The sequence below is a fragment of the Gavialis gangeticus genome, unplaced genomic scaffold (genome assembly GCF_001723915.1).
Source record: "Gavialis gangeticus isolate Ggan-Ray unplaced genomic scaffold, GavGan_comp1, whole genome shotgun sequence".
In the NCBI taxonomy this organism is placed as follows: Eukaryota; Metazoa; Chordata; order Crocodylia; family Gavialidae; genus Gavialis; species Gavialis gangeticus.
The window spans coordinates 7,682,743-7,703,205 of NW_017729023.1; the positions used below are offsets into that span (position 1 = coordinate 7,682,743).

The following is a 20,463-nucleotide window of genomic DNA, read 5'->3' on the forward strand; positions in this document are numbered from 1 at the left end:
CCCCCCCCCCCCCCGGTCCCATCTTGCAGTAAATTAAATAACTTAAGGACAAATAGTTGATTTTAATTGTAAATTATTACAGTTTAGCTTCCAATTACTATGGGATAGATTGGGCAGAGAAAACAATTGTAGCTGATTCAGCTAAGTTCCTTCAACTTTTCAGGAACTGAAATTATTGGGGAACTAGAATGGGAAGGAGACGCGTACCTTACAAGTTGTCCTTATTGGGGGAGTCCAATATATGCTGGTACTTTGCAACTCTTATGGCTACAGAATCATACAGACCTACAAGTATAGCAGAATTACACTAAATGTAACCCTACTTCATTCAGAGTCAAAGGATGATTTAACTAATTTGTTTTGATTTGCCTTTGCATATGTAGCAGCACTTGGCAGCCAAGCAAAGATAGAAGTTATAAGTGCTTCTGCATCTCTGATTCTCAACCAGGGTGCTGGGGCACCATGGGGTGCTGTGAGATCTTTTGAAGGGTGCTGCAACGTGTGAGGAGATAAGCAGGTGCGAAGAAAGAAATGCAGTTTCAGGCTTAGGCTTATTCCTGCCTTGTCACTGCTCTGTCTCCACTGTCCTACCCCTCTGCAAGGAGGTAAGCACTGTAATAAATACATTAGTTCTTGAAATGGGGTAGAAGTTATGGAGGGTTGTCTCAAGTCAAACAAGGGATGCCTTAAGTCCAAAAAACTTGAAAACCTTTTTGTGTTCTATACAGATACTAGAAGTCTAAATAAGATGGATTAATCAGAATGCCTGGTATTAAATGGTGACTCTGACATAACAGGCATCTCAGATTTCATAGATATTAGGGGCTGGAAGGGACCTTACAAGATCGTCGGGTCCAGCTCCCCTGCACTTGGGCAGGAAGGACTGCTGAGGTCTGCCCAGCAAGGTGGGCGTCAAGACACTCTGGCAGAGAAATGATAATGAATGGGATACTGTTATGCAGGGTTACAAATTGTATTTGGGAGTGACAGTAGGACATGCAGGTGGGGGAATGGCACTTTAAGGATAGCATGAACAGTAACACTGAAAATCTTATCTAAAAGAGAAACTATCATAGAATCTCTCTAGGTAGAAATGTCATACTTGAAAAGAAGAAACATAGCAATAGGATTGTACTACTGACCACCTGATCAGGAAGGCAAATATGATTGTGAAATGCTGAGGAAGATTAGAAAAGCTACAATAGTGGGACAGACAATTATGGAAAACTTCAGCTATCCTTTCATAGACTGGGTAAACAAATACCTCATCAGAGTGATACAGAGATAAAATTTCTGGATGTAATAAATGATTGCTTTCTAGAAGAACTTGTGTTGGAAACTGCAAGAGGAGAAACAATTCTAGACTTAATCCTGAGTAACGCACAAAACCTGACTCAAGACGTATATGTAGGCGAGGCGCTCTGTAACAGCAGCCATAACATTCAGCATCTTAGCAGGACTGAATAAGCTGAAAAAACAACCACCATGTAAATATACAACTTCGAGAAGGGAAATTACACAAAAATGAGGAAGTTAGAAGTTAAAGGACCAGTCAGAAACATAAGACCTTCAGGCAGCCTGGAAGCTGTTGGTTTAAAAAAAAAAAAAAATTAGAGGCCCAGGAAAAGTATATGCTACAAGTCAAAAAGAGTACCAAACAGTCCAGTACAAACCCTGCAGTGTTAAGGATGGTATCAAAGACAAAAAGGGTATTCTGGAAATGGAAGGTATTCCCAAATGAGGAGAGGAAAGTATACTTGACTTGCCAGGGTTTGTGTAAAGTAAAGTAAGGCCACAAAAGAAGTCTAGGAGTGTCTTGCTAAAGATGCTGAAGCTAATAGTAAAAACTTTTTTAAAAATACACCAGAAGCAGAAAGCCAGCGGGAGAATTGGTGGGAACATTAGATAGCTAAGGTTTAAAAGGTGTACTCCAGGATTATAGGGCTATAGCAGAGAAGTTAAATGAATTCATTGCATGAGTGTTTTACTGCGGAAGATACTGGAGGAATTTCCACACGAGATCAGTTATTCTTAGCAGGTAGGCCTCAGGAGTTGGATCATGTTACAGTGAAAGTAGAAGATGTTTTGGATCAAATTTGATAAATTAAACAACCAGAAGTTGCTGGGACTGGCAGCATTCACCTGAGAGTTCTGATGGAATTCTGATATAAAATTGCAAAACTGTTGGTGATACTATGTAAGCTATCTTTACAAATGGTCTCTGTGCTGGAGGACCTGTGGATTGCCAATGTAACACTCATCTTCAAAAAGGGTTCCAGAGGTTATCCTGGGTCATGCAGACTCACTTCCACGGCCTTGACAAGTTGGTAGAATCTATACCAATAAAACGGGCAGTCATGTAGACAGATATGAAATACTGGGGAAGAGTTAGCATGGTTTTCATAAAGGGAAACGCTCCCTCTCCAATCTTCTAGAGTTCTTTGAAGTGTTAATAAACATGGACAATGGGGATTCAGTTGACATAATGTTTAGATTCTCAAAAAGCTTTTGACAAAGGCTTTAAAAAAACAGAATTGCCATGGGATTGGAGGGAAAGTTCATTTGTTGATAAAGAACTAGAGATCTGTGGTGGTTTGTTCAATGCTTTCGTCAATGACTTGTAAATAGGAGTGCACAGTGAAATCTCCCGAATTTGCAGGTAATACTACATTATTCTGGGTAGTCAGATCCCAGACTGACAGACAGGAGTTACAGAAGGATCTCTGGGCCTTGCTACAGATTAATTTTAGGTGAATTGTGGACCTCTTAATCCCTGGATTGTCTACACATTAACACAAGAAACTAGTTTTAATCACTCTTTGTGTGACTTAGTTATGCAACTCCAGGCTGGGTTCATGTTTGATCTGTGTTACCCAGCTTGTGTAACACTCTCCTCTTCCCCTCCCCTCCCTGGATTGGGCTACCAGCTGCCACCTCTGTCCCCTAACAATACAGTTCAATCTACTATCTCCTTGGGTCTCACCCTGGCCGACTTGTGGTTGCTAGTGCTGACCCAGGAGAGCAGGCAAGGAAGGGAAACCCACCTGCCTAGCCCCTGCCTCTGCTGCTGCTGTCAGGGCTGCACCCAGCCCAGAGGAGAGCAGCAGCCTGGTGGTGGCAGAAGGGGCACTGGGAGCCAGGCAGATAGGGTGCAAACAAAGAAGAATCTACCTGGGACAGCACCAGCAGCCAGGGGGAAGTTGGGGTGGTGGGGAAGCTATTAGCCCAGATTGGCTCATTGCCCCCCTGAATCAGGCCTGCCACCCACCCACATTGGTCCTGCTATCTGGCTACCCCACCACCACCCTGATCTCTGCTTGCCCTGTCCTGGCTTATCCTGGGGAGTAGGATCCTGGGGAACTTGCTAGCCTGGCCACTGTCACTTTCTGCAGTGGGCAGGCAGGTGAAAGAAGCTGGGGCACATGGGGGGGGGCACATAAGTGAGCCCCAGGTGTGGGTCAGGGACTAGAGGGAGCCACAGGGGGGAAAACCCAAAAAGGGAGTGGGGGATTCTTATCTTTCAGACCTCAAGGCCCCTGCTGGCTTGAACATGTGACTACTCTAGACTTGAGCTAGCACTAACACTGATCAACACTCGAGCAGCTCAAAGTGCAATGTGTAACATGGCCTTCACAGAGATCTCACAAAGCTACAGTGGGCAGAAATAATGGCAGATGAATTTCAGTGTTGACAAATGTAAGGTAACGCACATGGGGAAAATAAGCTCACCTATACATATACAGTCCTGGGTTCTGAGCTATGATTCGGCAAAGAGACTTTGAAGTCGTTGTAGACAGTTTTGTGAAAGTATCAGCCCAATGTGTAGTAGCAAACAGAAAAACTAGTAAAATGTTGGCCATAAATAAGAATGCAATTGAAAATGTAAGGGAAAATATTATCATGCCATTATACAAATCCATGGTTCAACAGCATCTTTAATACTGTGTATAGTTCTGGTTTCTGCATCTCAAAAAGGATGTGGAATTGAAAGAGCTACAGAGAAGGGCAACCAAGATGATCAGGGGTATGGAGCAGCTGCCATACCAGGAGAGACTAGAAAGGCTAGGACTTACGTTTTGATAGGAAAAGGATGATAGGGGGTAGGGGGGGTATAATTAGAAGTCTATAAAACCATGAAGAACATATTCAAAGTGAATAAGGAATTATTATTTGCCAATCCCAGAATACTAGTATTAGGGGGCAGCCACCAAAATTAACAGGAGACCAGCTTAAACCTGAAAATAATTTTTCATGCAGCACACAGTTAGCTTATGAAGCTTGTTACCCCAGGAGGTTGTAGAGGCAGATAGCCATTGTTGTTGTCATGCTCCATTATTGCCCCCCTCATCACCTGTCCCACCACTGCCTCCAGTACTTGGGAAACTAATATAAAATGATCCCCCAATAATAAGATTCCATACATGGACAGTTATAATAAGTTTATACATTTTTCCATGTATAGAATCTAATTATTGGGGGCTTGTCTTAAACTCAGGGTTGTCTTGTATTTGGGTAAATACGGTATGTCATTATACTTTCATTAGAAAGCTGTTCCATTTTAAGAGCTGTGGATGGAAATAGTTGTGAGTTACAAGTTGAAACTAATGCCCCAACTTCAATATAGATGGATTATTTCAGAATTGTTAGATGTGGCCATTATGATCTAGTAGGGATTATGGAGACCTGGTGGGACTCCTCACACAATTGGAGGGCTACGCTCTGCATCAAAGGGACTGAGTAGGGAAAAAACAGTGGATGTGTAGCTCTCTATGTGAATGAGCAGTACAGCTACTTGGAGGCAGACATCAGCTCCAAAGAAGAACAGCTTGAAAGCCTCAGGGTCAAGCTGCGGAGGGGGGGGGCATGGCGAGAGAAATCTAACTGTAGGTGTATACAAAAGACCACCAAACTAGGGCGAGGATCTTGATCTAGAGTTCTCCCGAGAACTAACAAGGGCTGCATGGGCACAGGATACAGGGGGCATTGATGTGTGCCCTCATGTCCCTTCCCCCTCCCGTTGCGCCATGTACCAATTGTACACGGTGTTGACCACTGTAAAGACAAAACCTACGTTGGAACATTGAAATGGTGTTAATTTATAAACGTCATAAGTGATGTTCGTCGCAACTTGGAGAAGTCATAAGTCGAGGACTGGCTGTACTTTGCTTTGGTCTTTCACCAAGCCAAGAGGAAAATCATGTCAGCTAGGGTACAGAATGAGCAGGGTTCAAATGACCACCTTCCTATTATTGCCGTAGAACTGGTGTGTGATCAGTTAAAGAAACTAGACATAAGTCAGCAGGACAGGATGAACTTCACCGGAGAGTGGTGAAAGAACTGGCCAAAGTCATCATGGAACCCCTAGCGAATCTCTTCCAAAACTCATGATGCTCCGGAGAGGTCCCCAAGGACTGGAAGAAGGCCTATGGTTGTGCTTATCTTCAAGAAAGGGAAGAGGGAGGACTTCGGTAATTATAGGCTAGTTAGCCTAACTTATATCCCAGGGAAAATCCTGGAAAAATTAATTAAGGAGTGTATGTGTGATAAACTTGCAGAAGCTAGGATTCTGAACAACAGCCAGCATGGCTTCGTTGTGGGCACATCTTGTCTTACCAACTTCATCTCCTTTTATGATCAGGTGACTTACCACCTGGATAAAAGAGAGGAAGTTGACATTATATACCTCGACTTCCAAAAAGCTTTCAATCTGGCCTTCCACAATGTTCTCGTAAGAAAATTGGAAGACTGAGCTCAATTGCAAGACAGTCAGGTGGGTAGGAATCTGGTTGCAGGGTAGGACCCAGAGAGCTCTAATAAATGGATCTGTCTCATAGCAGGAAGTGGTCAGTGGTGTCTCTCAGGGGTCGGTGCATGGTCCAGTGCTATTCAACATCTTCATCAGTGATTTGGATGTAGGGGTGAGGAGCTCACTGGCCAAGTTTGCAGACAACACCAAATTATGGGGAAGCATGGTCACACTTGAAGATAGGCTGTGATATAGACAGGCTTGCCAGTTGGGCAGACCGGAACCAGTTGAAGTTTAATGTCAAGAAATGTAAAGTGCTTCACCTGGGGGATGAACATTCCCCAGCACACCTATAGGATTGGCAATGCTGACCTGACCAGTACTACAAATGAAAGGGACCTGGGGGCAATAATTGACCACAGTATGAATGTAAGCCAGCAGTGCAACACTGTAGCCAGCAAGGCTAACAGTACCCTGGCATGCATCAATCGGTGCATCTCCAACAAAACCAAATAAGTGATTTTCCCACTGTACTTGGTATTGGTGAGACTGTAGCTGGAGTACTGCATCCAGTTCTGGGCACCACACTTCAGCCAGGACATGGTAAAGTTTGAGAGAGTCCAGAGGAGGGCCACCCATATGATCAGACACTTGCGTGGCAAGCCATATGAGGAAAGGCTGAGGGATCTGGGACTGTTCAGCCTGAAAAAAAAAAAGGTTGAGCAGTAGCAGCTTACCACTACATCAGAGGCATACATCAAGGGCTCAGTGAACAACTGTTCACCAGGACACCCTTGAGGAAAGCTAGGAGTAATGGTCACAAATTCTGGGAAGACCGTTTCAGGCTCAACATTAGGAAAAACTACTTCACAACTAGGGAGTCTGGACTGTGGAATAAGCTCCTAGTGGTGGTGCAGTTGCCTACCCTGGAAATCTTCAAGAGGAGACTGACGGTCACCTTGCTTGGGTCACATGACCCAAGTTGTCTTTCCTGCTTGGTGCAGTGGGCTGGACCTAATAATCTTCTGAAGTCCCTTCCAGCCTTACAATCTATGAACATATATGTAATAATATTCTTAAATTTATTTTTAGGAACGGGAGTGAAAGGCATCTGCCAGCCACTGAATCCAGCTGCCTTTTTCACAGGCAACCAGTGGTCAAAAAGAGCCCACAAGAACATCCACTGTGGCCTTTTTTTGTGTATTACAGCCCCAAAGCACCAAAAAAACCACCTGCAATATAGCACAGTTCATTCATAGCATCTGATGATGTAGGCTGTTGCCTATGAAAGCTTACGCCTCTCTGAAACAGTTACATTAAGGGGCCACTTTACTGTGCCTGACTTCAGACTAGCAAGCCTAACTAACTACCTTTCTACTGCTTGATGTTTCTTTAAAGTGTACCATGCACTGAGCTAGAGGAAGGCCAAGAAAGTCTAATGACCAGGGATCCTCGTTTTTCCTGATTAAAAAATAGCAAATTCTCTGCTAAAAAACCCAAAATCCATTTAAAATTAAAGCCCCCCCCCAGTCCTGCTGGTGCCCCTCGTTCCCTGACCATGGTTCCCACAGCCTTGCTAGTGCCCCTTCCCCCCCCCCCCGCCTCTGCTTCCCCAGCCTTGCTGGAGGGGGCCCCCAGCTGCCAGGGCTACAGACCTGGGTCCACAGCCCCCTGCCCCTGCTCCCCCCTTCTGCAATCTTGGGCGGGGTGGCTCCATGCTGTTGCGTGCACTCCCAGGGGGTAGGGAGGACCCAGGCCCCACAGATCCTGGGGCAGGTGCAGGCTGCGGGCTCAAGCTCTTGCCCTGTTCCCTCCCTCCAGGCCTCCCTAGCCTTAATGTCTGTCCCTGGCCTTAATCATTCTTCCTGGCTGCTGAAGTTAGATCAGATCTTCACAGTGGATTGTATGTTGTTGCTCTCACAGCTGATCCGAGTTGGTACAAATTAAACCCATATACCAATTTTCCCTTGCCATGAAATATAAAAGGCTATAACCTAGGTCTTGTCACAGTGATATTAACCTGACCTCTTCTCATACAGTTTTTCATCAGTAGATCTCAACATACTTTAAAAAGAAAGCAGCTATCATTACCTACCTGTGTGGCCCCACTGTCTCCAGCTGTGCTGGGTTGCACCCACTTTGGGAAATGGAAAACCCGGATCCCTGCTAATGACTCTTGCCAGTCTGGCTTGAGGAAAAAAATCATTCCTGGCCCCAAATCTGGGGATTGTTTTGATCCTGGGAGTACATGATCCACACTTACTAGCCAGACACCTTGAGAAGTTTCTCAGTCCCATCAGCCAATTTCCGTTTTTTTTAAAAAAAGGCCAAAAACCCTCCTCAGAAGGCAAATAACATATTGGGGAGGAAGGCTCAGGGGGATATTTCCTGACTCGTATAAGTAACCAGCAAAACCCTAAAATGTTGGGTTAGTAAACCCGTCCCACCTAGGGAAGCAAAGTGTATAGAATTCAGATTTAATTTCACTCTCTCTTTTGGGTTGATGATTTTTTTTTCTTTTGAGATCTCAGCTGTTCTATAGAATTATAGTCACTTCCCTTCACTATGCCTCAGTTTCACCATCTGTAAAAGATAGGTAATGATCGTTGCTTTCTCTTTAAAGTATATTGAGATTTACTGATGAAAAACTGTATGAGAAGAGGTCAAGTTAATATCAGTGTAACAAGGCCTAGGAATATATCCTTTTATTTTTCATGGCAAGGGAAAATTGGCATATGAGTTAAATCTGTACTAACTCTGATCAGCTGTGAAAGCAACAAGGTACAATCCATTGTGAAGATCTGATCTAACTTCAGCAGTCAGGAAAAATGATTAAGGCTAGGGACAGACATTTCACATAAACCAGTTTAAGTGATCAGAAACTGATTTAAACCTGTAACAGAACAGACGTTTAGTGCACATAAACCTGTTGAAAATACATTCAACCAGGTTTATCTTAAACTGGTTTCAGCCAGTCTCAGACTTCACTGATTTGAGTCAAACCAGTTTATGCAACGTCTGTCCCAGATCTCTTCCTGGTTTAATTTAAACCAGAGTCACCCAGCATCCCAGATGCTTTGCAGCGCTGGGTGGAGCTATTTGCTGAAGCAGAGCAGGTTGGCCCAGCTCTTCTTCCTAGCCAGAGCACTGTTGCTGCTCTGGCTGGCTGAGGGACTGCAGCAGCTGCCAGGCTTCCCCCTCTTCCACATCCCTTCCCCACTGGCTGCTCAAGCAGGGATCCCCCCTCCTACCCCTCTCCCATGGCAGGGACCCCAGCACAGGGACCCAGCATCTGGCCATGCCTCCACCCCCATGCTAGCTAATGCTGAGAGGTGTCTGTGTGGGCCTCCACACTGGAACAAAGGGCAGACAGCTAGTGGCTTGCAAGTGCAAATGCACCCTGCAAATGAGAAGAGCTTGAAACTAATGAGAGAGATGTTTTCTTTTGTAGGGCTTGATTGGCCGATAAACTTTGTTCTGGCAAACAACCTGCTGACTTCTGGCTGCCATCTGTCAGTCTTCAAGAAGGAACAGAGAAAGGTGTTAGAAATGACCTGGTTTGCAGACAGTCTGAAGAAGCAGATGGAGATTGAAAAGCTCAGTATCAACAGATGCAGGGTCTGGCAACACTCCTCCCCCCTTGAGCAGCCAGTGGGGAAAAGCCTGAGACAGTGCAAGCAGGGTTGGGGTTTACATCCCTCCCTAATCAGTGTCCTGCCTGGGCCTGGCCATGCCCCCCTCGGCTCACCATTGTGGAAGGGAAGGGAGGGCTGCTCTATCCACCTCCAAATCAGTTCAAGCTTTGCAGGTTAAACTAGCCTACAGAGATTGAATCAATTCAGGCTCAGGCTTTTTGAATGTCTGTCTCTAGCCTATGTAACACAGAAGGCTGCAGTCTGAATAACTGAGGAGTGCTTTTGGGGTTGGAGGTCAAGATGACTTGCAGTATTCTGAGTTTGAGGACAGAAAAGTAAGACAACTTATGCTATGGAGGACAAAATGATATTTGTGTTTCCTTCCAACTTCATTCCTGATTACATACTCCTAGCAGAAATACTGAGATGATAATGTCATCCTGGTGTATTAATGAACTCAAATACTTTGAGTTGTTAAATTTGGGAAGAAATAGCATGAGACTCCTCTCTGGACAGTGGGTAGAAACTGTCATGTCCTACCAGGAAATGGTCAGAGAGATTCTAGAAGGATAAGATTTTCTTTGGTTTTCATGTTATGGATTTGAAAACTATATTCAGATGAGGCATGTTATGGAATAAAATGTGCGTTTTGTTTTTTGTTATTCTTGGGGTTTTTGGTTTTGTTTTAATCTCAGATACATGGGATATGTCTAAAGACTAAGAGAGGCATGAGATGGCCCAGGTGAGGGTGATAAATATTTTTCCAATTAAACAACATTATAAATTGTTCAGATGGACAAAAATTTACTCTAGTCTTCAAATATAGACAACAAAAGTTCATTTGAAAACGGAAATCTTTCTTCTCACATGATATTGCAGTAGAGACGATCCATTTGCTGACCATTCAGTTTCATGTCCAGTGGAGAAATAGTATTGTTTGTAAGGACTTTTAAGGCCAAAAACTTAGGTGACTTGCTTAGTCATATGATGTAACAGATTTTGTTTAAAGTGTTTTAAATGTTTGTTCTTCTGTGAGTGCTTATCAGTCTTTCTTACACTACTTCTGTTTCACGCTTTCTAAATCTGTCCATCATGGTTCTAACGGGGTTGGGTTCATTCTCCAGGTCTTTCATGGTTTTATTTTTCACGCAGCAGCAGCAATCAAGCAGCTCATAGAGAAAAGCCAAAGCCACCAACGAAACTACAGTAAAAATAAATATAATCAGAATAACAAAGCAGGCAGTGTTCCAGTTATCATGGAAAGGATAAATCTTTTGCACTTGGAAACCAAGACATTCATAGATGTATGTAGTCTCATTCCAGTGACTGGTGTTGAAGGTTGCCATCGTTAGGGAATCCTCTTAGTGGTTTCACTGCCACAGATCTGTAGGCTGAAACAAATGGAGAAACAAAGCTGAAGAGGACATTTTAGGTTCTGAAAGTGGTAAATGAATCATGAAAAATCAAGTTTGTAACTGTGGCTATATTCTCAAGTTGGAGAAGTCATTTCGGGCTGAAAGTAATTTTCCCTACTTTCAGGTGCAGAAGTAATATTTTTTGAACTGCAGGGCTGTGTAAATGCATACTCTTTGAAATGAAGCTGCATGAATATAGTTATTTATTTTGCTTTCACTCAAACATTTATTGGAACAAAATGCATAGCTAGTTGATTTCTTTTTTAAATTGTATTAGAAGGCTGATATATTGTGATGTTTATCCTTGTATGCTCTTGTTGTATTAAACAACAGATTTACAAAGATTATTCTCATCAGATCACAAAAGGCTTTTCAGAAACATACTGTTTTTTATTTTTTGATATTTAGTTATTGAATACTTTGTAATGCTGCTTTGTTCATCTGAAGTTTTCATGGAAATAAGGGGTTCATGAGCTATAGCCAGGTATGAGCATCTGAACAATGTGAGCGATTAGCATTTGCCATTCTTGTAATATCCCCTGGATTTACAAGGTCTTTTTTGCCAACCCTGGGAGAAAATGCATTGCTTATACGTATTTAGAAGTTATATTTGCCTTCCTAAAGCAGAGCTGAACTTTCATTTGTTTTTCTGAATTATGATGTAATGTTCTCATCTCATGTATTAAAAAACACTTTATTAACAGAAACTTCTTTGCATACAAATCAGTTAAAGCACAAATGCCAGTTCTTCTTATGTGTTAACAGCACCCCCACTGTTCTCAAAAGAAGCTGCAAGACAGTGATCACTTCATTCAGATACCAAAATGCTTGATCTGCTTTTAGATTAATCTAAGCCTAGCTTTGGTGTTGAGTGCTTTGAAAATCTGGCACAAAATTCATTATTTTTGAGAAGAGAATAACAACTTCTAATATATAGGTTAGAACAGTGATCAGCAATGTTTCCCAGCAGCAGGCTGTAATGGCCCAGTTCAGGTAGCTCAGGTTTGAGATGTCATAGTCATAGAGAAGGTTATCTGTCATGGAAGTTTTTATAACATCATAGTCATAGAGCAGTAAGGCTAAAGGTGTTAGGGTCTAGCTGCTGCCCAGTTACAACATAGTCCAGGAAAGCTCCCACCCACTTGACTGTGATATGGTGCAGTACAGCGTAGCGTAGTGCAGGTGAAGCCCACCTACTGCCAAACAGTGCTGAAGCCGTAGCTCCATGGACCAGATTCAGCCTGTGTGTTGTAGGTTTCTGACCTCTGGCCTAGAACACTGGTATACCACCAGAGCTATATCTAACATCAGTAATGCCAACTTTCGCAAAATGATCATGAGAGCTACAATTTCTAAGTAATACTAAGTCTGACTCATGATCTCACAATAGAACTCTCAGATTTCTAGATTTTTTTTTCTTCTGGTGCATGTAGAACAGCACCCAGCAGGTAAGTCTGTGGAGGGGAAGGGGTGGGGGGGCAGATGGAGGCCCCCATGGTGAGGGAGGGTGTGGGATGGGCTGGGGTGATTGGGGACCCGGGGCCAGGGCCAGTTGTGTGACAGCTGAGGGTGGCTCGTCCAGAGGCACAGGTTTGGGGGGAGGGGGGTGCATGGCTCCCCTGCACTACACATACCCCCATCAGAGAAAAGGGGGACATGGCCCCCAGATTTGTGCATGGGTCAAGGGTGGGCTGCCTGCTGTGGGCTGGGGCTCTGCACCCTGCTGCCTTTGCCCTGGGAGCTGCATGATGCCATGTTGAGCCCACCTATGCCCCACGCAGACATCTGGGGACACATACCCCCCATGCCTGTCCTTCAAGTGTGCACAGTGGCGGGGAGCTGCACCCCTCCTCCCCACCTCTGGACAAGCTGCCTGTGGCACTGTTGCACAACCTGTCCCTGCCCCTTCCCCACTCCTTCCCTCACCGTGGGGGCCTCGGTCTGCCCTCCCCCCCACTTCCCTTTCCCCTTGCCCCTTCTCCCCACTTACCTGCTGGGCGCTCTCTTGTGTGTCTGTCTGGAAAGTGCTAAATGCACAGCAGTCCAGCAGATGTCATTCGAGTCATAACAACAGGTGCGAATTTAACTTTTTTTTTTTTTTACTAAAGCATTATCAGTTGTAGTAATATAGTTTTTGTATGAATCTCTGACCTATTAGAAGTTAAATAAACGATGAATGGGATTTATAAATCAACAGTCATAAACCAATACAAATGTACTACTTCAAAAACAGCATCTCATTATTTACATACTAAATGTATTTTTTTTTTTTTTTTAAGAGTCTGTTTCTTGATTTTTGACATGGTGGGTCTGGCAATATGGCAATATCTTGATTTATTTTCAGCCTTTTTCATACAATTTTACTGGGGACAATGCCTTTTTAGTTTGATATTGTTCACATTTGTTCCTAGCCCAAGGAAAACAAATCTTCACAAATGATTTTTACTTTAGATTTTTTTTTATACATTATTAGGTTTGGGCCACTGTGCTTGGCATGGCAATGTAGTCTTCAGTGGGATAAGATGCTGTTTTATAAACTAGATTTCTATAAAACTGGCAAAGATGTAGCAGTAAGAGGTGTCTCAGAATTCCTCTTGGTACAGATTGCCTAAGTATGTTGCAAAAAAGACAGCTTTTCTAGCTTCTCCCTGCTTCATTACCCTGACTTTATCTTTCAACAATGAGCATTATGGAATGCTTTTGTTGCAGTCTAACTTTCTAATAAAAAAAATACAAGTAACAAAAATTCCTAGTTTATATAGTCTCGTGTTGCTAGTCTGGTCCTATGTGAATAAACAAACAGGGTGGAGCCAAGACGAGAAAAGACTTTGATGCTGTACAAAGTTATTCCGCAATTGAACTTCCTTGCTTTGTTTTCACAAATGGTTATTATATAAAACTGTATTAAGGGACATTCAAGTTCCACAGCGTATTAACAGCGGGTTTATACAATGGTATATCTTACACTGGGAATCAGGATTGGAGAGACGTGCAACTCTTCTGAGATTGTAAGAAGCTATTACAGCTCCTTGCCATTTGCTAATGGGAGAGCAAGCAACAGTTTGTTTGAATTTAGCAAAAGACTATCCTGGGATAGAAGTGGACAGGCCAAGCTTAAGTTGGCATAACTGATACCAGTAGAGTATTACCCAGGGATTTTTAAGAGGGAGTTCTCCACTGGGCTGGGAAAAGTTACCCCAGTGACAAAGGTTTATAGCATCTATCTGCTGCTTTTTACCTTGGCATAATGTTCATCCAAAGATTTTTTTTTCTGTCCTCACACTAATACAATTTTACATGAAAAACAGGCAGAGATTTTAGGACAACACATTGGAAACTAGTCATTTTTAAAGAAATTATACTTTTTAATCCACACCTATCCCTGAATGTGTTTGCTATATTTTATGGTTTAACAATCACTGTTGTTCTGTTTTCTTCTAGTTTTAAGGAAAGGATTTTAAGAAGTATTTGGCGTGGATTTTATTTTGTTCCCATTTATTTAGAGGCAGATTTAAATACCCAGACTTTTGGTAGTGAGCCTAAAGCAACTTTGTATTGTAGAACTAGCTGCAGAGTTTAAATGAAAATAGAAAAGGTGACCCTGCATCTTGTTTCCCTAGTAGGGGGTGGGAGGATTTACCAGTTTTAAGACTTGTAATAGTGGAATGGGAGATGCCTCAGTTTGAGAGAGATTTGTGAGATGGGGCTGAGAAGGAGAAAGACAGGAGCAGTTTTCTTCTGCTGTGTCATCCTTCATCTTAAAATGTGAATGATAAATGTGTTTTTGTTTAGGTTTCTCTGCAGCAAGATTGAGGCTTCAGTAAATATCTTTAAAGTTGAATTTAAATAGTTTTCCAAATACCTTTAAGCTATTTATAAGCTTCAGTCAAAAATGAGCATAGCCTTGCAATCAATAGATACCTTTATAAGTGGCGCAAAATGTTCTGGTAGGTGGATTGTAAAATGAAACAAAAAGCCCTGAATCCTGAACTAAGCATCCTCTTAATGCAAGAATCAGTAATGTTGATGACCACAAGAATGAGTGTCATGCATTTTCTCTTGCTCTCGCTTCTCTGAAAGGCTTCAATAGCAAGCTCTGATACCCTCCAATTCTTCCACTTCCTTGTTTGGGAAAGTGTCACGTTTGAATTTGGGCACTTCACCTTGCAACAAAATGTGCACCAGTTTGTGTTGTGCTTGGCCATTCAGGGGGCCCTCTGCAAGACAGAAGACAGACAGCTGGTCTGACATGTAATCCCATGAGGGGCATGGAGGGAGGGGATTTCAATCTCTGGCAACATGGTGTTTTTTGTCACTGGGTGTTTGTTGCTCAGCCTCTGGAGTGCCACATCCCTTTGTACTTTTGCCACTTGATTTTGTATAATTTTTTTATCATTATTTTTGTATAATACAGATTTTAAAAATCAAAATTGAAAAAGAAGGAAAAAGAGTTTCTCACATTTTTCCCCCAACTGTGAATTTCCTATCTCCAGAATATATTAAAATGTTAACCTTAATATAATAATATTGTAGATTATTATTATGGAGTAAAGTGACTCCATGTTAAGATCACTGTAGTCTTTCTGTTTAAAGCATGTGCTCCAAAATTAATTTGGATGGAGAATTAGTTGCCAGGATTTTTTAAAGTGTCTTGTAATACTACCTTTCTCATTACAAGAAGTAGCCTAGAATTTTAACTTATTGTTTCCAGGTTTTTCAGCATACGAACTTGTATAGTTGAATTGTTATCATATATTCTTGCATATAACACATTGCAACATATATGTACCTTGCTTTTTCAAAGATAGGGTGAAGGGAAAAAAGGGTTTTCCAGGGTTATGGCTACACAGAGCAAGGACAGAGTCTTATCTTCTGCTACAATAGTCTCATTTCCTCCTTAGGCAGTGAAACAGTAGCAGTTAACAGACAGCAAAATAGCCCTACAAGGTTTAGTTTGATTAGTGGAACATCAAGACCATTACAAGGGAGAGATGGTCTTAACACCTATGGAGTGGAGAACAATGAGCCAATAAATCAATTGACTCCCTTAGCTGCCTTAATCTTAGTGCCACAGCTGCTGCGCTGTGGAGCAGGAATGAAAACAGAGTGCTTTTACCCCAGACAATATCAGCCTCCCTGTTTAATACAACCCTGCAATTAAGGGGGAGGGGAGGCTGATTTTGGAGGAAAAGATGCATGTTTGGTGCGAAAAAATACAGCATATTGTTAAAGCAGGACAAGGAGAATAGATAGTATTATCTATCAGGTATCTGTAACGGGATGTTAACAACATGTTTTGGGTGTGGATAACAGAATAATGCAGAAAGTAGATAAAATAATTTTAAATGAGATTGGTACAATTTGGTTGTAAGTGTTCTTTCCTAAAGTATAGTGTATCGGAGCAGAAGAAACCAGAACAGCCTGTTATGTGGGGGACCATATCACAAGGTAGAAAAGTTTTTGAATGAGGTATGTGTGAGGATCTGTTATTTTAAGATCTAGGGCTTTCAAGGAATAGCATGTAATATGTCATTTGGCAGATAATTAAAATAAATTATGATTAAATTTTAATCTCTTAAATTCTAAGGCTGTCTCCTTGGAGGCATTCTTTGCAGGGGAATTTGATTTTGTTTTTTTTTTTACCATTAGGTCTGCACTAGATACTGATAGCTAGGGATTCATTTACATGATATGTCAGCACTTCAGAAATACTGCCTAGTATTTCTTAAATGGTGGTCAGGAAAATTAAATTCCTTTACATCAGAGAATTTCAGAAAAAAAAATCTTTTCTTTATTAAAAGAATAAGTATTTCAGGGTTGATGTTGCAGTTACTCTGAAGGAAACTGATTTTGATAATATTCTAGAGGTGATTGCTACCTATTAATGATAGGATAAAGATAGCTAAATACTGAAATAGATTCCCCAGAGAGATTGATATAACCTCAATCACTGTAGGTTTTTAGGGCAGATAATTGTCTGTCAGGGGTGGGTTAGGTATACTTGATCTTTTGGGTAGGGATGTAACCTGGGTGACCTCTGTGGTCCCTTCTAAGTATAATTCCTCTGATTTCTGCAATCCCCTAGACTTGACTAAAGCAAGACAGGTCTTTAGTCTGCTGCCAACACCATTACATGAATTTTAGTTATGTAAAAAAATACATAACTAAAATTCTTTGTTGATCCATCAGTATCAACTGCAGCACTGCTCAATTTCGAAGAATCGCCCTCTCTTAACATTATCAAGTAATGTCTGGGTTGCCACCATCTTATTTTAAATTGTAAGAGTAGTAGGCATAATTTAAATTTACCCTGTGAGCCAACCTGCTTTATATGTAATGCAGGCTATTGTGCAAGTGCAGAATCAAATAGCAGTTTAATATTTAATTAAATGAGTTCTATAACTTCTCTAATAGGTTTCAAATTAAAACTATCTTCTTTGAATCCTACAGTAATGTAGGTGTATTTGAAATCCCAAAAGAGCAAAGGCAAATGACTGGCAAAAAATGTTGTGTTAAGCAGTAGTGAAGAAAAACCTCAGATAGAAACGCACTGGACAAACAGCTTCGGGTAAAGAGAGCTAGAAACCTCTGGTGGATTCTGACTTGGGTGTATTCTGTTGATGGATTAATGCTCTGAAGCTTACAACAGTAGTATGGTAAATGATAAGGCTGATTTATTGTTACTGAAACACATCAATAATTAGAATACAATGTTAGCATAATCAGCATACCTATAGTCTCTTTCTTATGGAATTAAGTGGGGATCTGTTCCCTCCCCCCCAAAAAAATCTTCTAATATTTTTTTGTCAGTGTCAGATTAGCTATTAATAAATGAAAACCTTTTTATTATCTGCTTAAAAACAGGCAGAATCGATTACATGGAACATGATGCTGCAAGAAATGAGCTACCTGGCTAGTAAGCCATCAAATCCATTTTGTTTACTGAATATTGCCTGGGTTTATTGCATTTTCTGTAAGATGGAGTAGTCATCAATTTTCCATTAATACACAGATGGTAAACATGCTAGACAAGCCCCTCTTCTATTTAGCATTGTAAAATCCAGTTTAACAGTAAGAAAATATTACGCTGATTTTTATAAGAGAAAGCTTTTATGTGGTCTTTTAGCTTAAAGGTATGTTTTCTCTCAGTAATCAAGATAAACATAAGACAATTTAAAAAAAAATGGTACAGACCTACCTCTTGTCTGAAACGATGCAGAAAGAGCGCTGGTCTGATCTATTTTTAATGCAGCCTGTGGCACAGCTAAGATGGAGCTTTACTACTATTGGTCAGGGGATGATGTTGCCGACAACTTCCTTTATGCTAATTTGCATCAAGCCCCCAACCCCTGGAGTAAATCATTCATAAATTTGAGTGTATTTTATAAGATAAACCAAATCTTTTCACCCCTTTTCCTATTCTTTTGTCTTGTCAACTCATAACTGAAATTCATTAACAGCACATGGATGGTTCTGACATGCTTTGATTTGAGCTGGAAAGCAGTTGATCAAAATAGGGTATTTGAAATGAAAAATATCTGCAGATTGCTCTTCTAACCGATATTAGATTTAACTACACTAAAACATAAGGTGTACCAGTGGCATAAATTAAACAATTTGATAGGGAATAAAATCACTGAATTTAATTTGTTTGCCAGAAGAATTACATGACTTGTTCTGTCAACCATAAGTCAGCTCTCTAAATTTGTTTTTACTATCTTTTTAGGTTTGTAGATATATCAGATTTTTTCTTTGGTAATTTTTTTTTTGTAAAGTTTTTTTTTTCCTTAGTGATCTAAAACAAGGGCTCCTAAAGGGAAAGAAATCAGGTAGGAACTTCATTTAACAGTTTCTGGTTTGTTTCTTTCTACGTTTTCCATTTTAACTGAAGCTTTTTATAGCAGAAACTTGTTCTGTTATACCTGAAGCTGTATTAATTTTAAACTTCCTACACTTCGTGAGTTTTCTTAAAAGAACATATAAAATAAGTTATTTGTTAGTCATTTTGTCTGTGATATTTTCTACTATTTCAACTTTCTTTTTAATTTCCATCTCCTTTTGCTTAAACTGTAATAAAATCACAGTCTTGTTATGATATGACAATATGTTGCTCAATGTTTAGCACAGCTTAATGTCTAGGTCATTAGGCTGTCACTTAGGGTGTTGTGCAGGGTCTTGGATCTTGAAAGCAAGAATAATCAAGGGTATGATAGTAAACAAAGTGAGACAAAAGACAACATGGGGTTATCCAAGAAAGATTGTGTCAGATCAGTTTAATATCCTTCTATGACAGGATAATGACTCCTTAGACAAAGTCAATGCAGTTGACCTAATCTATCTAGTTTTAAGAGGCATTTTTTACATTGTGCTTTATGGGAAATTATTAGCTGGAGAGGATAGGAGCAGTATTATAATTTTGAGGTATTATAATTTTTTAAACTACAGTGGGTTATCAGATTGGACAGCAGTTTCTACTGCTCAGGGATTGGACTTGGGACCCATCCTTTTTAAAATTTTCATAAACTCTTGGTGTAGGAACTGTGTGTATCTTTTGATATTGACAGATAGTGCTAAGCTATGGAATACTGTCAATGAAGAACAGGACTAGTCCATTGTACAAGATGGTTTAGATGAATTTCTAGAGTGAAACATTGGGAGTACCCTGAAGGTTAATACTATGAATGTCAGGAACTTTTGTTCCAAGATCAAGGCTCATAGACTTGGGGCAGTGGAGGAAGTAGAAGACCCAAGTGTACTTTGGTTGATCACAGAATGGCCATGGGCATGGGTGGATATATGCTTTTGAAAAGGGGGGTGCAGATAGTGTAGCATATCATCACACATTAATACAATACACATTTTTCTCCAGTTAAAGAGAAACTAGAAACTTTACTAATATGGTAGCACTATATTATTTAGTTTAAGATCAAAGCAAAAACAAACAACTATTGGAATGTGCACTAATTTGCTAGATTATATCTTAAATTTAAAAACCACAAAAATAGGCAATAAAGAGTCAAAATAGGTGATAATGTGTCATTAGTCCTGTAGTATAGTGTAACGTACATCCCTTATTTAGATTCATAAAACAAAATCTAGTTTTCTTGAATGTCTTGACAGAAACCTCCAATACTTCATTGTTAGTCATTTCTACACCTGAGTTAATATTACCACACCTGAATTAAGGTTTTTAGTTAAAGCTAAAAACAGTCTGTAGGGCTGTGAAATAGAAGAGAGACATACTAGGAATAGCTAACAGGCAGCAAAATTGCAGAAAAAAGGATAGTTTGAATTGTGGAATGTGAAGGTGTTTAAAAAGGATAGGGGGACATTAATATCTGGGAGATGATGATAAACCATGAAGTCAGTTGACTCTCTCAGGTCTGCATGAACATAATTGTTGGTGCCCCTCCTAGGCAGTTGGTTTGGGTGGAATAGGAATCAAAGAGGGGTTCAACTGCATCAGTGCACCCACCCTTGGATCTGCCCTTGGCCTTTAGCCACCATGGTGATACAGCTGTGAAAAACTTAATACAATTCAGGGTATAATGAGTGGGTTTTACTCCATAGAAACAAGGAAGTATTTGTACCACTGTACAAGGCATCGATTATGTATAGATATATGTGTATGTATAAGTGTCTATATGTGTGTGTGTGTCTGTGTTTC

General features: G+C 40.9%; 2 protein-coding genes across 4 annotated transcripts in view; one reads left to right on the forward strand and one right to left on the reverse strand.

The window, feature by feature from the left end:
* The window catches only part of GTF2E2 (general transcription factor IIE subunit 2), a 112,839-nt gene that overhangs the window by 27,581 nt on the left and 64,795 nt on the right, over positions 1-20,463 (forward strand). The gene's annotated exons all lie outside the window — the stretch shown is intronic.
* SMIM18 (small integral membrane protein 18) lies at positions 9,598-18,078 on the reverse strand. 2 transcript variants are annotated; one of them, XM_019516784.1, is made up of 2 exons: positions 17,991-18,078; positions 9,598-10,772 (listed from the first exon to the last, which is right to left on the reverse strand). In XM_019516784.1, exon 2 carries the CDS (start codon positions 10,725-10,727, stop codon positions 10,434-10,436), a length of 294 nt encoding a protein of 97 aa, XP_019372329.1. In that variant the 5' UTR covers positions 10,728-10,772; positions 17,991-18,078; the 3' UTR covers positions 9,598-10,433. The 2 variants fall into 2 exon arrangements, with proteins under 2 accessions (XP_019372329.1, XP_019372328.1); XM_019516783.1 differs by having other exon boundaries at positions 17,995-18,074.